Raw genomic sequence first — 18,739 nt, 5'->3', positions numbered from 1 at the left:
AGGAAAAGAAAAAATGCAATGATTGGTAAATATAGCTCCCTATCTCGTCATTAGTAAATTGTATTATAATACTAACTTTTTGATGATTTTGTTATTGTCATCGAAGAAGCATCATCGTCCCTAGGAAAGTTTTACTTTAGAAATTAGATTGGAAGAGATAAATGTCTGAGTGCAAGGTTACCGAAGTAGTTTTGATGTGAAATTTTTTTAAGCAACTGTTACTTCAAATGCTAATATGCTGTACATTTTCCAAAAAGCAGAAAAATACGGGCTCGAAATTTATTGAAAACAATTTAATTATTCTTTTTACGTCATTTTTTGTATGCTATCTCCTATGTCATCATTTAAATTCTAAGGATATATCTTTGGATTATTTTTTCCATAACATTCAAATTACCAAGCACTAATGCTCAGTTTAAAAAGTATGCATAACCACTGCTCAATATTCTTCTTAGTATTTTTTCTTTTGTTTACTGCTAAAAAAAACGGCTAAATTCAGTAATGAAATAGTTGGATAATTATTGTAAAGCAATATACGGTGCTTTTAAAATGTTCTCGGGGAAAGAACAAAATTGTTTTACGTCCCATTCGAGAATGGTTTACTATTATGGACAAGTAACCACATATCGGTGATGGGCTTCAAATTAAGACCTTTACTCGGCATTTTGTTCCATTGAGCAGTGGAAGATCTTTTCCAGTACCTCTGTTCTTATAAGGTCTCAACTGAACGACGAAGATAGAACCCAATACCTTCCGTAGTATATAAAATGAAAAGATTAAATAAATAATAATATCAAAGAATCCTGACTATGCATATTTAACCTTCTGTCAAGGGAAACTTAAAAATGTTTATTCGATATTTATTCCCGTATTGCTACAATTGCATTTCAATTTGTTGAAGGAAATTTGCAGGATTAAAAATATATTGAGTTTTATGAGAAACATCTATCTTTCTCATCTCACTAAATCAGAGGTAATTAAAAATATTACAAGAACAATGTTTTGTTCCAACAGACAAAAATTGTTACAAAATCATTTTTGTTTCGTTTTTGAAGCGCGTAATTAAAGTTGTGTTTTAAAAATTTATTTTCATTATGATCACTCTTTTTTTTTAAAAGATGAAATTCTTTAAAATACATTTTAGGGATTAATATTTTTCAAACCCCATTCAACAGATGTGGATTTGACCTCTCTTACCTAAGGTAGCTTTCTAAACATCATGAAAATCATAAGAGATGATGGAGTCCTTCATTGACAACATTGTTATTGTCATCGGTCGCCAAAATTTCCGGAAAAAAAACTGTTGGAATTCCGATGGACATTATTTGTGTTCTTTAATTGCTTACCTGTTTTTCATATTTCTATGAAGCAAAATTTATTCAGAAACTAGTACAAGAAAAAAAAAAACCTTCGAGTTATTGATAAAACGTTATCGATATAAGCTCAACAATACACATGAATGAGTAACTTCTACATGTATATCGATATTTCAAATCATTATGAACATGTAATCAGGTCTGGTAAACTCTTTCATATTTAAAATGTTTGATATAAGGATAATGGCCGACTAAAACCTAACTTCTATTTCTTAATTATGTTTCACTAACAATTAACTTTAACAGTGTGATAAACGAAATTATTTCTGCATTTCTATCATCATTTTCTTTACTTGTGTTGTAATATTTTCTGCTATCATGATATCGTCTGCCATTGTTGTTCAAATCAACAAATTTATTATATAATCATGAGCATACTTTAAAATATTTTTGAATCTAGGCATGTTTGTGACGGATAAGTTGAGGATACACATCAAGGATTTCAACACCGTTTAAATTCAGCATTTTCTAAAGTTTATGCTTCTTTAAATGACCTTTTAGCAAATATAAAATTGGTTGTACTTTGGCTGACTTTTTTCATAACAGTTGTTAGGCCTTTGCTCGTATAATTGATCTAATAAATGTCCACCTATCTGATCAAAAGATTTGTCTCAAAGATAATGTGAACGGTCAATAGGAGATGCTTAATTCCTCCTGGGTACCTGAACCCACCATTGAAATTTCCGGATGTCCATGTTTCACGCTGATCTGTAGTGTCTGTAGAATTTTGAGATCAATCTCTGTTCGTACTTTCACATTTTCGTAATGAACATGTCAGTATTGTAATCAAGGATAGATGGAAAATGTGTAGAAGTAATGATAAACAATGCATACAAATATATCAGAATGCATCTAATAAAGCTAAAATTTTAACCATAAAATTTCATACATGGACTCTGACCTAGATTGTTTTCTTTAGTTCTGTTTGTCTTATCTTTGACACTCTTCCTTTGACGTTATATTGTAATCACTAAGAATATTTTCATCGTAATAATTGTCAGTATGAAAATTACAGGTATGTCTCGATGTTTCTTAATCTCTATAGCATTTGTTAAACTGTTGTAATTTTTTTCTTTTCTCTGTTTCACAATTTAAGGAAATTGTTTTTTAAAATCATTTTTTGTAACTTTTTAGAACCCCAAACCAAAATATCCTTAAAAGCTAAGGACGAAAGACTGATAAGAAAATATTATTTGTATCGTTGATATCATTTTTTTACAAATAAAACTCGCATGAATATTTTGTATCGAAAGTACACTCCTAGACAAAAGTATTACAATGTAAATCTATGGTTCTATGACACAATTTTGCATGTAAAGGTTAATCTTGGAATATCAAAGACTTCTAATTTTGACTGAATTAATACCTTGACTAAATTCTATCATTATTTATTCATTTAAGTATTCTTTCTCTGCTTGAGCCTCTCGGCTGTATTGTTCTCTGTAAATGGGGCTCCACAAAGACGACAAGTTGGAGCCCTAGTGTCAGCAGCCTTTGGACAAGCTCTCGCCGGACAAGTCACGAACTTTGTCAACACGGCTGGAAATTACCTACTGAATACGTTATTTGGAGAGAGTCCTTATGTAAGTAGTGATATCAAAATTTAATTTATTTATTAACGATGTTAATTTTAATTGTTCATGATATTTATACATGTATGATGATGTTTAGCTGTTGAGAATGCTCGTAATGTAGTGAAGCTTATTTTTAGTTTTACAACACTGAATAAGTAGAATATTTTGAAGTTTGGTTTACATTGTTTCTTTTCGCAGAAGTAATAATCTGGCGGTTAAGTCAGGAAAACAATTTAGGATACAGTGAATATTGAATTTAAACAGACATTGAAGATTTATTTGTCTGTACACAGTTACACTCTTTATGAAAAAACTTCAATAAAATTTGATGATTTTGCTTTTTGAAATTCAACACCTCCTTACAGACGACCATTATGGGTCGCGGTGTAAAAGTAATGGGAGGAGGAACCACCGTGTCTATTAAGGATATCGCCACCGGAATAGTGGTAGCAGGGTTTGGGGAGACGCCGGAGGTAGCTGTATAGTAATTATGTTTGCGAAAACGAACATTCTTAAAATAAAAAGTTGTACCATAATCATTTTTATTCTCGTCGGATCTATTAAATCGAATACACGTAGTTTGTAATAAGTAATTTGTTGATTAGAAATATGTAATCAAAGCTGCTAAAATTTATCTAACCATGTTTTCATTCTCTTACTCATTATTACAGCTGGCTATGTCTCAGGCCACTGCGAATCTTATAACAACACTGTATAAAGGTGGATATATTAGCATTGATGATCTTCATTTAGCCCCAGTAAGAACGACAACTCCACGTACGTAATGATTTTCAGAAGTTGATATAAGGAAATACAAGAAATTTGGCGTGATAATGATGAAAAAGATAAAAGCATTAGCTTTCAAATCATTTATTTGAATATATTTATTTTTATACTTCAGTATTGGTCAGTTGTTAATTAAGAAGTGGTAAAATTTTGAATTCACTTTTTACTAAATATATATATCTTTATGGAATCTAGTCATTTATATTTCAGTACCTTGTGCGGATGCCTTCCCACCAAAAGTTTGTCAAGGTTATAAAAAGCTAGGATCTTGTTCACCTGCCCATGTAACTTACAGCTTCGTCCATACACACTGTACAAGAACTTGTGGGTATGTTCTACAATTCCTGAAGATGATCTACTACATGTATATTGATATTGTGTGGCAGTGTTTAAGAGAGTTGTCCGTCGCCCGCGGAGCAAGAAGTGTATTAACGTCGAGGGTTTGAATCTCATATTAAAAAGTTCTCGTTTCGTAGAAAAATGACCTTCCTTTTCTAAATGGAACTTAGTGCAGAGGATAGGTTTTAAATTTGCATATTACCACAGGCAATTAATTTTTTTTTATTTCTTGTTTTCTTACATTAATGCATGAAAAACAGTTTACAAGAAATATATTGTTTATCTAAGTTTTTGACCTGATGCGGCGGTGCCTGAGAAACTATTGATTAATTTTGTTGGCCCTACCTATGTTTCTTTTTTATCATTTCAGTGGCTGTGAGTAAATTAAGATGCCAATTCTTGGAAATGCCATCAATGATATTTTGTAATCAGCTTTATTAAAATATTATGTATCATAAGCAGAGTTAATCATTTAAGGTCAGTATCTTACGGATTCATACTAAAACAATATACACATTACTGATGCATGGGCTTTACTGAGTAGACATAATTTGTCAACGTGCGGATCTGGAGCATTAGAATTGGTATCATCTAAGATATATATTATGATTCCTGTATCGAGGCCTCTGTTGGTAGACTGTTATTCCCCGAGGGTCTCCTAAGGTCAGTAGCTAAGTACTTTCGTTACCAGCTTGAAAACATGGATTCAAATTTAATTGCTGTGGTAAATTTAGAAGTATACCGTATTTTCAAGGTTAGGATTCTTCATCTTGCAAAGCTATAATCCTTCGACGTACATGTAAATGGCTTCAGTCGCTGGCACCAATTTTTTCAACTCTTTAAATTCTTAATTTTAATTCATTCGGAATTCGAACGGCATATAAATGAAGAGACATAATTTTGTCAAAACGGGCATTTTGTGCATCGAAATTGGTACTATATATGATTTATATTATACAAAGAATTAAAAAAAAAAAATCAATAATGATTTATTCAATAGAACCTATATTTAAAAGAATACAGAAATCTTTATCTTTTACATTGTTTAACTTTCTACATACAAACCAAATGATAAGAAGAATATCTGAAACAGGGCTAAATTTTGTACATTTATTAACGTAAAATAAAGTCTATACTGGAATAAAATATCCCAAGATGCAAACATTCATTACTTCTCTTAACGAATTTTTATGCCCCCGTAATCGAAGATTCGGGGTATATAGTTTTTGTCCTCTCTGTCCGTCTGCAGAAAAATTAACCTTGCTCGTAACTTTTGAGTGGGTGAGGCTATTCTATATTTCACAGGGGTATTCCTAGTGACAAGACCTTTCTTTGGGTACCACTTAATTTGATCTCTTGACATTGACCTTGGAGTTTAACCCACTTTTACAAAAGTTACCACACTATGTATCTTTGGTTATAACTTTTGAACAGATAGAGCAAGGGCTTTCATAGTTTTCAGTTGCTTTACTTGTGAAAAGACCTTCCTTTGAGAACAAACAATTTTGACCTTATGACCTTAAAGTGGTATGCATTTGAGAAAATTCAAACCTCTCTACAAGCTTCTATACGGGGGCATCGGTGTTTCACACACACACAAAAAAAAACAACCAAAAAAAACCCACTACGTACTAATACACGGTAAAACTAATTGTATGATACTAAAAGTACAGACGCCTTAAAAGGAAATTGTCTTACATCTAAAGATTTTGACTTAAATCTTATGCCTTATTTCTTACATAATTACTTAATTACAAATCGTGACCTGCATATAACGGAATTTACAAACAGTTCCAGCACAGAGGAGGTAGACATGTATTAAGTCTGATTTATTTATGACAAGATAAAATTAGTTTTGTTCATAAAATGTAGAGATAATGAAATGAAGTGCAATATTTTTGGGCGCAGATATCTCTCCTTGTTTCGGCACGATCGAGTTATCTAATTCTCAATTATATAAAGAAAGGTGCTTGCCGGTGTCGCATAATATTTGGTCCGCCTCGTTTAAAGGTCCGACCGGACCAAATATGATAACATATTAGGTCCGCCTTTTATAAGAAATGGTCCGGCCCGTATAAGAAAAGGTCCCCCTACGTTTTAAGGTCCGGGTGATGCAAAATGTTTTAATCTTGACTTTAACATATGATATTAAAGAGAATCAGTTTAATATACTATTTGATAAGAAGGATTTACCCTATTGTGTTTTATTTTTTGTACAACATACACGTATCTCTAGACAAGAATCTACTCGTTTAGTGTGGTTTGAGTATTGCCGTTTAGGACCATAATTTCTTTAAAAATAATGCCACAATTATTGTGCAAGTGTTTGTTTTTCCTTAGAATTTACTTTGTGTAAATTAGTACGATTCAAGGTGTGAAATCTGTCGGTGTGTATAGCTAATAAAACAATGGGGTGTGACGTATTTGTTTACCTGACAGGTACCCACAGGTAGAGCCCGCGGCAGATGGCGCTGTCATTGAATGGTCGGTGAACCTAATGGTCATGTGTTAGCTTTATATATCAATAGATTTGAAGTTTTTAAATTAATAAATTAGGCCAAGGAAAAAACTATTCATGCGTACACTTCAAAACTGCGACATTTGTAATAAGTATAAACGTAAGTTCAAGTTCAAGTTCAATTTATTCTCTCAAACCATATCAATGGTACATGAGGTTCAACAATATATGTACAATATATACAAAAAATAAAATACAAGATACACGTGAAATGGCGGAAATACATTCAAATAAAGTAACATAAATAATTATGGAGGACAGACTTTTTCATATACTCTATTTATGTAACTGCATAGTTTAATTAATACTTTGTAGTCAGCAGATGACAACAATTCTGAGAATTTGAAAAAATTTGGTCTATTACAATATTTACTAGGAAGATATTTTTTTCTATATTCGGAAAAATATTTACATTCTAAAATGTAGTGATACTCATCAGCTATTTGTCCATTATTACAAAGATTACATTGTCTATCATTTTTGGGAATTCCAAACCATCTCCCAGTCTCAACTGGAAGACGATGATTTGCTGTTCTTAGTTTAATTAAAATTGTATAGCTAAATATGGCGTATCATAATCAGAGCTAAAATTTAAAAATACTAGATTAAGCGTATAATAATTTACATGAGATGTGATATCTATGTTCAAATTAAAATTTTTACCGATATTGAACTTAAATATACCGACGTTTCTATTAGTTAAATTCAAACTAATTGAATTAAAACTGTGTCTGATATTTAAATTCCGAGTCGATCAGAATCGGTCATTGTTTTAAATCTCTGATATCTATACATGAAACGCAATTGATTTAAATTTCGGTAATGGAAAATTTTAAAGAATAAATTATAGACTGTTTAGTAAATCAAATGTCTTGGACATAAGTTCGGCGCAGTCTTTGACACTTAATTTAGTGAACAAAATGAATGAAAAAAAATTCTGTTAACTAGACTTAGTGCTTCAAATACAGATGTATATATACAGAATTTTTATATTAAAAATGTTGTGTATAATAATTTTTTTCAAAATTCCTTTTCTACGTACATGTACCTGTTAAACATTAAATTGCCGGAGAGGTACCTAGCAATAATTCCGGAAATGAAAAGAAATAAATGTCGAGAAAAAAAAAGTAATTGTCGGAAATAAAATAACGAAATGTCGGAAATGAAATACAGCGGTTCTTTCTGTATATAAAAGAAAGATATTTTTAATATTGTTAGTCTTAACTTATAAAAAAAAAACGCCTTATATGATTTAAAGAAATTCCTTATCCCAAGTGTGGAGTTTAATACTACATGAAAGATCGATAAAGGGTACATGTAATTCTCTGGTTTCCTGTAGTCTTTACATATACCTTTTGTTTTCTGTTTATAATCATATTTTGGTCCTTTATTTGTGGATAGTGTAAAATATAACCTAACATTGAATTCGATCTCTATTTACATTTACTGCAGAAACAAAATACTTGATTGTAATGTTCAGTTAAAGACTAAAGCAGCTCACTATATATGGAAAAGATATACACCAGAGGATTGTTTTACAAAAGAACTTACGACTCAGACCAAAAACTTAAGCTGATTGTATAATTTTATAAAATTAATTATTCTTTTTGAAATAACTGTAAATTATTTTCTATTATAACCGACATATGGAGCCTTTTGCGAAAAATTGTTTATAATTATTTATCTTACGCCTGTATGAAAAGGATTAAGCCTGAGGGGGAAAGTTTTTATAAGTTCTCGTCCATATGCTCAAAAATAGAAGAAAAAGAATAAAGCATACATGTGTTTACAGTTGGATCCAGCATTGCATCACTTGACCCTCTTCATATGTTGTGTATCAAGTATTTTTTAATTTTGAATCTCTGCAGACCCCCCCCCCAACCTCACCCCAGCCCGCAACAGTACCCAGAAAGAGCCATAGCGCATTTGATAGGCATTTTCGCCTACACTACTAGTGATTTTTTTTATGACATTGCTTAACCTAAATTTTTTTATACAATCTTAGTTTATACATGCATAAAACCAAATCACACAACAATGATATGCCAATGTTAATAGTTCCCTCATATGATAAATATAAAAATTATCCAGTTTGTATGGAATATATAATAAATATTGAGGTACCCACCTAAGATGACAATTTGTTGCCAAAGACCACCCTAACCAGAAAAACAACTTTTGAATAATTTTATTTGGATATGACTGCTCTTCATTCCATTTAGATAATTTTGGATAAAGGTGGTCTTTGCTCATTGCAAAGGAAATTGTATACGGGGTTTATTTTCGTATAGCATAAGAATCAGAGAAAGTGACATGACGGACCTTAAAGCGCAGCATAATATATAAGATCCGTCCTCTGTATTTCAGAGATCTGTATGTTATGAAGGGAAATTTTTGGACAGGGTTTATTTTCGTACCTTAAAAAACTAGATAAAGAGACAGGGCGGACCTTAAAACGCAGTTATCAGAAAAGGTCCGCCCTCTGTATTTCAGATATCTTCATGTCATAAAGGAAAAATGTTGGACAAAGTTTATTTTCGTAGCTTAAAAACACGACAAAAAGACAGGGCGGACCTTAAAACACAGTTATCAGAAAAGGTCCGCTCTCTGTATTTCAGTTATTTTCATGACATACAAAAAAGATTTGGACAGGTTTATTTTCGTAGCTTAAAAAACTAGAGAAAGAAATAGGGCGGACCTTAAAACGCAGTTATCAGAAAAGGTCCGCCCTCTGTATTTCAGATATCTTTATGTGTTAAAGGGAAATTTTTGGACAGGGTTTATTTTCGTACATTAAAAACACGAGAAAGGGACAGGACGGACATTAAAACGCAGTTATCAGAAAAGGTCCGCCCTCTGTATTTCAAATATTTTCATGTCATAATGGAAATTTTTGGACAGGGTTTATTTTCGTAGCTTAAAAACACGAGAAAAGGACAGGGCGGACCTTAAAAAGCAGTTATCATAAAAGGTCTGCCCTCTGTATTTCAGATATCTTTACGTTTTAAAGAGAAATTTTTGGAAAGGGTTTATTTTAGTAGCTTAAAAACACGAGGAAGGGACAGGGTGGACCCTAAAACGCAGTTATCAGAAAAGGTCCGCCCTCTGTATTTCAGATATTTTCATGTCATAAAGGGAAATTTTTGGACAGGGTTTATTTTAGTAGCTTGAAAACTAAAAAAAAATAGACAGGGCGGACCTTAAAACGCAGTTATCAGAAAAGGTCCGCCCTCTGTATTTCAGATATCTGTATGTTTTTAAGGGAAATTTTTGGACAGGGTTTATTTTCGTAGCTTAAAAACACGAAAAAGGGACAGGGCGGACCTTAAAACACAGTTATCAGAAAAGGTCCGCCCTCTGTATTTCAGACATCTTTATGTGTTAAAGGGAAATTTTTGGACAGGGTTTATTTTCGTAGCTTAAAAACACGAGAAAGGGACAGGGCGGACCTTAAAACGCAGTTACCAGAAAAGGTCCGCCCTCTGTATTTCAGATATCTGTATGTTTTGAAGGGAAATTTTTGGACAGGGTTTATTTTCGTACCTTAAAAACACGAGAAAGGGACAGGGCGGACCTTAACACGCATTTATCAGAAAAGGTCCGTCCTCTGTATTTCAGATATTTTCATGTCATAAAGGAAATTTTTGGACAGCTTTTATTTTCGTAGCTTCAAAACACGAGAAAGGGACAGGGCGGACCTTAAAACACAGTTATCAGAAAAGGTCCGTCCTTTGTATATCTTATTACACAGCAAAATTATGGACGGGGCACATCTCTCTCATTAACAATAGAGAACAGACGACAGACAACGGACAAATTGTGATGAGAAAAGCTCACTTAAGCCTTCGGCTGATGTGAGCTAAAGAGTAGCAGGGGGACCTTAAAACGCACCAGAAGAAAGGGTCCGCCTTTTGTTTTGAAAATAGTTTTTAAACACGAGACAATTGCTAACTTAATTTCCAACTACTGTCTACTGACATAAGAAAATACTTCGACAGAAAAGACTGATTTATTGATTAAATGCTGCCTAACGTCGCTCTCGAGAATTTTTCACTCATATATCACTGAAAAAAATCAAAGTACTGAGACAGTACTGAAAGACGGGGTCAAAATAATCTTCATGCTAGATTTCACAAATGTGATTTTTTTTTACGAGTTTTAATAACAACTTTATTTTTTCATTAACATACTAAAAACAAAACTATGAATAATATACATTCACATTTTTTATTCAATTTGATTTGAAGTAGAAATTTTAATAATTGTTCAGTCTGAAAACCTTTCTGAACTGCTCCGAATTTCATCAGGTACGAACTAATAATTTTTCCGGAAGTAAACAATGGATGATGCGTACACAGTCATAATAATACGCAAGATAGTACTTTGTCTACTAGTGTTATTTACAGTTAATATTTTCAGTTTTAAATTATCAAAATACTTTATTAGTTGAGTTAGACAAAGGTTCATATCAATTTCTTCAGTTTGATACAAAATGTTTATGTTTTGATCGAAACAATTTCTGCACTCTTTCGTATGCGTAGACCTAATTCATGTGTTATCACCACGGCTTCCGTTTTCTATTTTTAGGCCTCTGAGAGTAAACTAAAAGACGGGGTCACGTGACCCCGTCTAAAAACTAGTGAAAGTCACTGGGAAGAATAGTAAATTTACTGTCCATACAATCACTACCTCAAAAGTAGTTTTACTAGGAATTGGGTAGATTTACTAGATAACATTAGTAAATCTAAGAATTCATAAGTAACTTTCACTAGGTATTTAAGTATCTTTACGACCACTTCTCCACTTTTCACTATCTTAGCTAGTAAACAGAGTGATTACTAATCACGAAGAACGCTTTACTAGGCACACTAGTTAAATCAACTAGGTAATTCTCTCATGCAATGTAGAGACGCCACCACTTGCCGCCAGTGAGCTACAGATTTTGTCCTTTACTCGGCGCTTACGGCCATTGAGTAGGGAGGGATCTTTTTCGTGCCAGCACCTACTGCGACACGGGACCCCGGTTTATACGTTTTCATCCGAAGGACCGATTTCCACGTCCCAAAAAGGGATTCGAACCTGCGACGTAAGGATCAACTCCTTACTTCGACGCTCTAACCATGCACTCCATGTAATGCTATTGGTTATGAATTTCATTTCTTTTTACAGTTTAATTTGAATATATAAGCAGTGGCCGATGATAAAAAGAAATCAGTCATAGAAAAATCTAACGTTAACCAAGGAGCTACAAGGAAGTTTTTGATACGTCATGATATTAAAAGACTATTTCTATTTAATTTATTAAAAAAAAATGTATGCTTTTTAAGTTTCTCTTTAATATGTATTGATTGAAAAAATTCTCCCTATAGCTCGTAAAGCAGTGGAAAGGGAGAGAAAAAAATCCGTACTGAAGCAGTATTTCTCTGGTGAAAAATCAAGTCGGGATTGTTTGTTAGATGCTAACGGGAAATTCTAGTATGCCAGGCTTCTGAAATTGGTGGTATCTTTAAACTCAAGCTCTTTTTTCTGGGGGAAAAATGTGGGACATATATGTACAATACCGGTATTCTTTAATGTTTTTAATTTTTTGACACGTATCCGCGTGATTTTACTACGCCCCCCCCCCCCCCCCGCCAAAAAAAAAACAAAAACATTTAGAAGGGGCGTATAAAATGTTTGGATTTTTATTGAAACCGAGAGACATAAGTATAAATAGTTAATGCACAGAGATTTTGTATGAGCGACATGTAAATTAAATATGAATAATAAAGGCATTTATAAATCCAGCAATCTATCGACTTTAGTTTGATTTCGCCAAGTAATGCACATTTACCTTGTCCTGAAGTAATATCTAGTGGGCCGCATTTCATTTCCGGAATTTAAAAAAAAATATAAAAAAAAAAAAAACTTTTCATTTCCGACAGTTTTTACATTTTAAAAGTTTTCATCTCCGACATTTGTCAAATTCATGTCAGTATTTTTTCGGCAATGAAAAAAAAATCATACTTCCGTCATAAATAATATTATATAATACATATATACAATACCCTGTTAAAAATCTCTTTCCATCTTTGTTATATATGTTTACTTTAAAGTGCCATAAAGGTATCTTTTAAAAAATCCAAAAATGTGGGGAAAAAATAATAATGTCGGAAATGAAAATAAAAATGTCGGATTCCGAAATGATAACAAAAATTGTCGGAAAATGCAATGTTAAATTCAGGAAATGAAATGCAGAGATATAGTAGATATAATTATTAGCCTTTGAATAGGTAAGAAACGGTGTTAATAAAAACACAGGGGATATGGTACTTTGGGTTCGCTGCATTTCATTTAAAGAAATTTGCATAGCATTTCCGACATTTTTTAATTTCATTTCCGACATTTTTTGTTTTCATTTCCGACATAATTTTTTTTTCATTTCCGGAATTTACCTGTGCGGCAATTCAATGTTTTCTAAGTAAAAGAAAATAGAATTTTAGAAGTATTAATGCCAAAATATTAATAAAATTAAAAAAGAACTATTTATACATATATGCATACATGTAGCACTAAGTCTAGGTAAAAGAGTTTAATGAGCATAAAACTTTTTCACCATATTTATTGTTCACTAAATCAAATGTCAATGACAGCACCATACTTATAAGTCACTGATAGACTTACAAATTGGATTTCAATGATTTATTTATGATTTATTCCTTTAAATTTTTCATAAGTAAAGTTATCAGATTTGTTACTATAAGTACTACTTATGTATTTGAAAAAATGTCGGAAATGAAAACAAAAAATTGTCGGAAATGAAAACTTAAAAATGTCGGAAATGAAAAGTTGATAATTACCAAAAATTCCGGAAATGAAATGCTCAAACGAGACAATTATAGACTAACCCCTAACTGCCCAATCCGCAGGCATGTTGTTTTTACAATAACGGGTGTAGGGTAGTACAACGTGACATAAGCCCCTGTCACAGTGACCCCCCACTTATTGACAACAATATTAAACGTAAAGAATGACAGATTTTTTTTATCAAAACTATAAAGAAATATATTTTGAATGATGTGAATTTATTTTTGCGAGTGGAAGTCGGATATTTATCATGTACTTATTGGAAAGAGAGTGTAACTAAATGATTTGTGTTGGACTTACGAACACTCATCTGTTCATTGCATACTGATTAATCTGCCAGTAAACAGGCGGTGAAGGTAAATGTATGTACATTTGTATTCTTAATATTTTTTAAAATGATAATGTTGATACCAGTGTATTTAAACGACAAAATAAGCATGTCCCATCTTCCCGACAGGAAACTCGATCAATAAATCTATACATTTCTTTAATAAATATATTATTTATGTATTAATTTCTTACTTATTGTTTACTACATTCTCTTGGAGGAAACACTAGCTATTAATACGACTTTATATCCTCAATTAATTTTAAATGAGTAGTTTTTCAATTAATATCGAATGAACACAGGCATACAATTCATATAATAGGCCGAGGGCGGACCTTTTCTTATAGAGCCAGGCGGACCTAATATGTTATCGTATTTGGTCCGGCCGGACCTTTAAACGAGGCGGACCAAATATTATGCGACACCGGGTACACGCTAGTTGCAAGGTTGGTGTTAATCAAATTTTAGAAAACAATGGCTAAGTGTAGATTTTAGAAATGTTGTTGTTGTTGCTGGGTCTACCCGTTGCTTTGGAGACCCAAATAATATGATGTTATATCATTCAGCCGTGCACAAAAGCGCCAAATGAATTTAAAAAAAAACATAAAAAAAAATTGTCTTTGATTTATTGCGTCTGTACAAGATAAATACATTAACTTTGCACACTTAAGGGAGTGTGATTAAAATAAAATTTACATAATTAAACACAACACATTATGCAATGCTACATGAAGTGTAAGGTACACTGTCTTACTTACTTGTCTTACTTACTTATATACATAGGGCTCACGAGGGGTGTGACCCGTCAACAGGGGATGCTTTCTCCTCCTGGACAGTCCAGTACATTACGAAAAAATGTAATATTACAGTTGTCCTAATATCATACACTTATACTTATAATATAATATTATACACTTACACTTGTCCACTGGTTGTGAGTGGGATAGCGCTTACAGGGAACTATTCCCCGAAGGCTTGCCCAAGGGGAATAGTCCCTGTCAAGGGTTTGATAAAAGAGCTTTCTCGCATAGATTGACTTGTACGGTGTGAGACAGCAGTGTGAGATTTTTCTGTCTTACACTGTGTATTACTACGCCGTGAACGATAACGTAAACATTCCGTCTTAATATAAAGAAATTGTAATAATGTTAAAAAATGTCACATTTAATTAAAATGTTGTCATGTAACTTATTAAAATAAACTTATTTTCATTCAAAATATTGTCGTATTTTCACTTTTTAAATGGCACTATATTTAGATCGCGGAAGAGTTCTTCTAGAATGAATCGGATAAATAATTTTCTTTATTCAAAGTTTTAATCTGTCTAATTGATTTACATGAACTGAAATTCATTTTATTAGTTTACACTATGTTTAAACCATTTTCAGGTACGCGCTCTCCGATGGTGTATTTCGATTTTTAATTAGATTGAAAATTTAAAAAATATTTTTTAGCCCTATGGCGACGTCATTGACAGGCCGTTATTTTGGATAAAATAATGCGAGAAAAATAATCATTCATTACTTACTCGTGTGGGAATAGTAAAATTCCACCTCGAGGCCAAGATTCACGGTCTAGGACTCGGCACAGCCTCATCCTAGACTGTGAATCTTGTCCCCTTGGTGAAATTTCACTATCCCACACTCGTAGTAATGAATAATTCTATTAATCCCACTCACAACCAGCGAATAAGCGTTTTATTATACTGATGTATAATATAATTTCTGAGGTTTGAATTTTTTTTGAGTAAAATAATACTGCAAGAATAATCTGAAATCCTGATGACGTCACAATGCTACTGAAGTCATTATGACACCATCAGTAAGTATTTGCATATCCACTGCTCTCTCCCACTATAAACATGTACGCACCAACTGTTTTCATAGGTTTATAGACGCAACAGCTTCACACACTCGTGTAGATAGGCTCCAATATACGCACAGTACGTGTTGAGAAGTATATATATGAAATGTTTCGTCAGAGGAATAAATATAAGTTTTAATAATATTCTTTGAAGAAAAAAAAGAAATTCACAATATTTAAAATTGCTGATTTATATCTTTAAAAATTTAATTTTGGTTGATGTATTTAATTGTATAATAAAATTTTCAAAAATTATAGAGAACTGTCATATTTTTATTTTTTCGTATCATGCATATTTGTACAAAGAACGATAACTCTTCACACTTGAGTAATAACATTCAGAAAGAGAAAATTTCTTTAACTAGTATATCTATTTCAAGAATGATTTCAGCTATTGAAAATAAATAGAAAAACTAAAAAAAAAATCATAGAAAAACATTCTGGGGTAATATTCATTATGGAAGCATTCTCATTTTTCATCATAGCGTTAAATTATTGATTTTGTCAGAGGGTTTCAATAACGTTGAAGGATGACGTCACAACTGCATCAAAACAAAAATTAAGGTAAGTCACTCCTGAAATTTGTTAAATCAAGGATTTTTTGAGAAGTATATTTTGGATAAGTACTCATAAAGTGTAACTCAAAATCGCAAAGAAAATAGGAGGTCAGTGCGCATCCTACTGATCTACAGTACATTTAAGTTGACCTTTTTGCACTTAAATTTCATCTCTTTGGTTAATTACTTTAACCCTTTTTATATTTGATCAGATGTAAGCATGGCAATTAATATAATCTTATTTTACGTAAAATAGTTTGAATAATATTTATCATTAAACAAATCTTGCAAATTAATGCGCGTAAATTATTGTGTGACCTTTTTGCACTAAAAAAATAACATATTTGGGGTATTAAAACTTTATAGGCAATAAAATTTTTTCTTATATCAAACTTTTTACGACTTAAGTGCTGATCAGTCACAAGTATCGAGTAGTTTAAAATAATGAAAGAAAAAGGTGGGGTTAGTGATGTTAATTTTGAAATATTTGTCAAAATATGATTTTCAGGTAAAAAATGGTGTAAATTTGATCTTGACTTCTTTAATATATTTTCATTTTTTGGAAAAGTTTGTTGAGGGAAGGTGTAAAACTTAGTCTAAAAATATTAATTAAGACTTATATTAAATATTTTTTAGCAATATCAAAACGGAAAATATGCTCCGAGTAAAAGTATGTGAGGCTAAATTTCCATTACATTAAATTTTATAAATGTGCAGATTTGCAGAATTTTCTGCTAAATATCCTTCCACCAAAAGAAATAGTCCCTCATAAATCTTGCTTCTTTGTAGATTTTTTAGCAGTTTCTTCATTGAATGTTAAAAAATTTACATTGTTGAATTTAAATATGATATAAATATTGAATTTTAATAAGTAGTTTTGAAGTAAAAGCTTCTGCGTGAACTTTTCTAAAAAGCTGACGAATGACTTACCTTAAGAGAATGTGATGACGGCGCTGCTTGTATCCAGATAACTGTGTTTGAGAGGGAAATACTTTAAAAATTGTTCGTGATTTATTAGAGAAAAAGAGCATTGATCAGGTGTACTGATTTTAAAGCTGTATGTTTTTCTTTACTGAAGACAAGAAGCCTTCAGCGTCCCTATGTAAGTCAGGATTTCCTCTGATATTCTTGAAAAAAAAATCAAAAAATGCAAATATAAGTAATAAACAACGATTATTCAAGGAACATGGCATTATGAATAGCAATAGCTCTGCTGGCATATTTTCCATGATGCGCTAGCGCGCATCATGGAATATGCCAGCAGAGCAATTGCTATTCATAACGCCATGTTCACTGAAAAACGTTGTTTATTTCTTTATCGCTGGAAATCAAAATATTGGAGGCAAAAATTGCATCAAAATTTTCCGAGGGTGGATAGCAAAAACTATACCCTGGGGTATAGCTTTGCTATGCATGAACTATAAAAGGTAACTATTTTCCTTCTGAACTTTATATATATATAGGAAACATTTTAACAGAAGATTTTATATAGGAAACATTTTAACAGAAGATTTTTAGAAGATTGTAAATGACAAAGTTTCCAAATATAACTATACATGTTTTATGAAAAATTGTAATTTTATAAAATCTGTGAAATAGATAATGTTGTGAAAATTTTAGATTAAGCCTAACAAATGCTTTTATCATGAAATACTTTTGTTCAAATTTCTGTTTTAATTGCTTTCATGGTGCAGGGTTAGAAATAGTCCAAAAATTATTGCAACTTGCAAATGGACAAATGATCACACCTTTGGAATTTCTATGGGTCCGTATTTTAAGCCCATTTCATTTTTTTTAATTCTTATAATTTTTTAGATGGATCATCATTCGTATCTTCACTTTTACTATAAACTTACAAAGTAAGAAATTTCCTGACATTCCCATTTCCCGTGTTGATATATACACTGTATATGCATCTAGTCATTTGATATAACTCGTTGTTGCTCTCAGGTATAAACTTGATTTTATTTGTCTCTTAAATTAACTTTTAATGTTGATGTACCGGGTATATAACTTTACTTACTTTAGTATATGTTTTATATTGTGTTTTTGATTCCCTGTCATATGTTGCATACATGTATTTCGATAAATGACCATTTTTATTCTTTTAAAAGTATTTATGTTCTTATTTGATTGTGGTTGAATAGGCAAGCAGACATAAATGTATACATAGAGAGAGATTCTGAGCAGATTCTGAGGGAAAAAATATCATAACTTTATTATAGTACATGTAAGCACATCAAAATCCTGCTTTTACAATCTTCTTCGCAATATTTATATATGGAAGAGTTTCATTCTGAGAAACACTACCTTAAGGACTTGAAATATCAATTTGTTTGTTTTGTTTGTTGATGTTTAGAACATTTTGTAATCAATTTAATAAAATACTAGCATTGCAGGAAAGCAATACTTTAAATTATGAGTGTTTATTCCCGAGGCTTCTGTATGATATAATTGAAGCAGAAAAAAAAACATACCTGCTTATTGAGTTAGAATATCTGATTCTTTAATATTGAGACTAACAACAAATTTGAAATAGAATGATAATTTAT

General features: G+C 31.8%; 1 protein-coding gene across 1 annotated transcript; it reads left to right on the top strand.

Annotated features, from left to right (window-relative positions):
* The first annotated feature begins 2,300 nt into the window (after positions 1–2,300).
* Positions 2,301–4,545, top strand: LOC134277480 (uncharacterized). The gene is made up of 6 exons (XM_062759809.1): positions 2,301–2,391; positions 2,778–2,959; positions 3,316–3,423; positions 3,622–3,727; positions 3,947–4,064; positions 4,446–4,545. The coding sequence occupies exons 1-6, from the start codon at positions 2,379–2,381 to the stop codon at positions 4,456–4,458; spliced, it is 540 nt and encodes a 179-aa protein (XP_062615793.1). The 5' UTR covers positions 2,301–2,378; the 3' UTR covers positions 4,459–4,545.
* Positions 4,546–18,739: the final 14,194 nt, after the last annotated feature.

The sequence above is a fragment of the Saccostrea cucullata genome, unplaced genomic scaffold (assembly GCF_032062105.1).
Source record: "Saccostrea cucullata isolate Sc308-1 unplaced genomic scaffold, CSIRO_AGI_Scuc_v1 ctg829, whole genome shotgun sequence".
In the NCBI taxonomy this organism is placed as follows: domain Eukaryota; kingdom Metazoa; phylum Mollusca; class Bivalvia; order Ostreida; family Ostreidae; genus Saccostrea; species Saccostrea cuccullata.
This window is presented reverse-complemented; position numbering and strand designations above follow the sequence as displayed.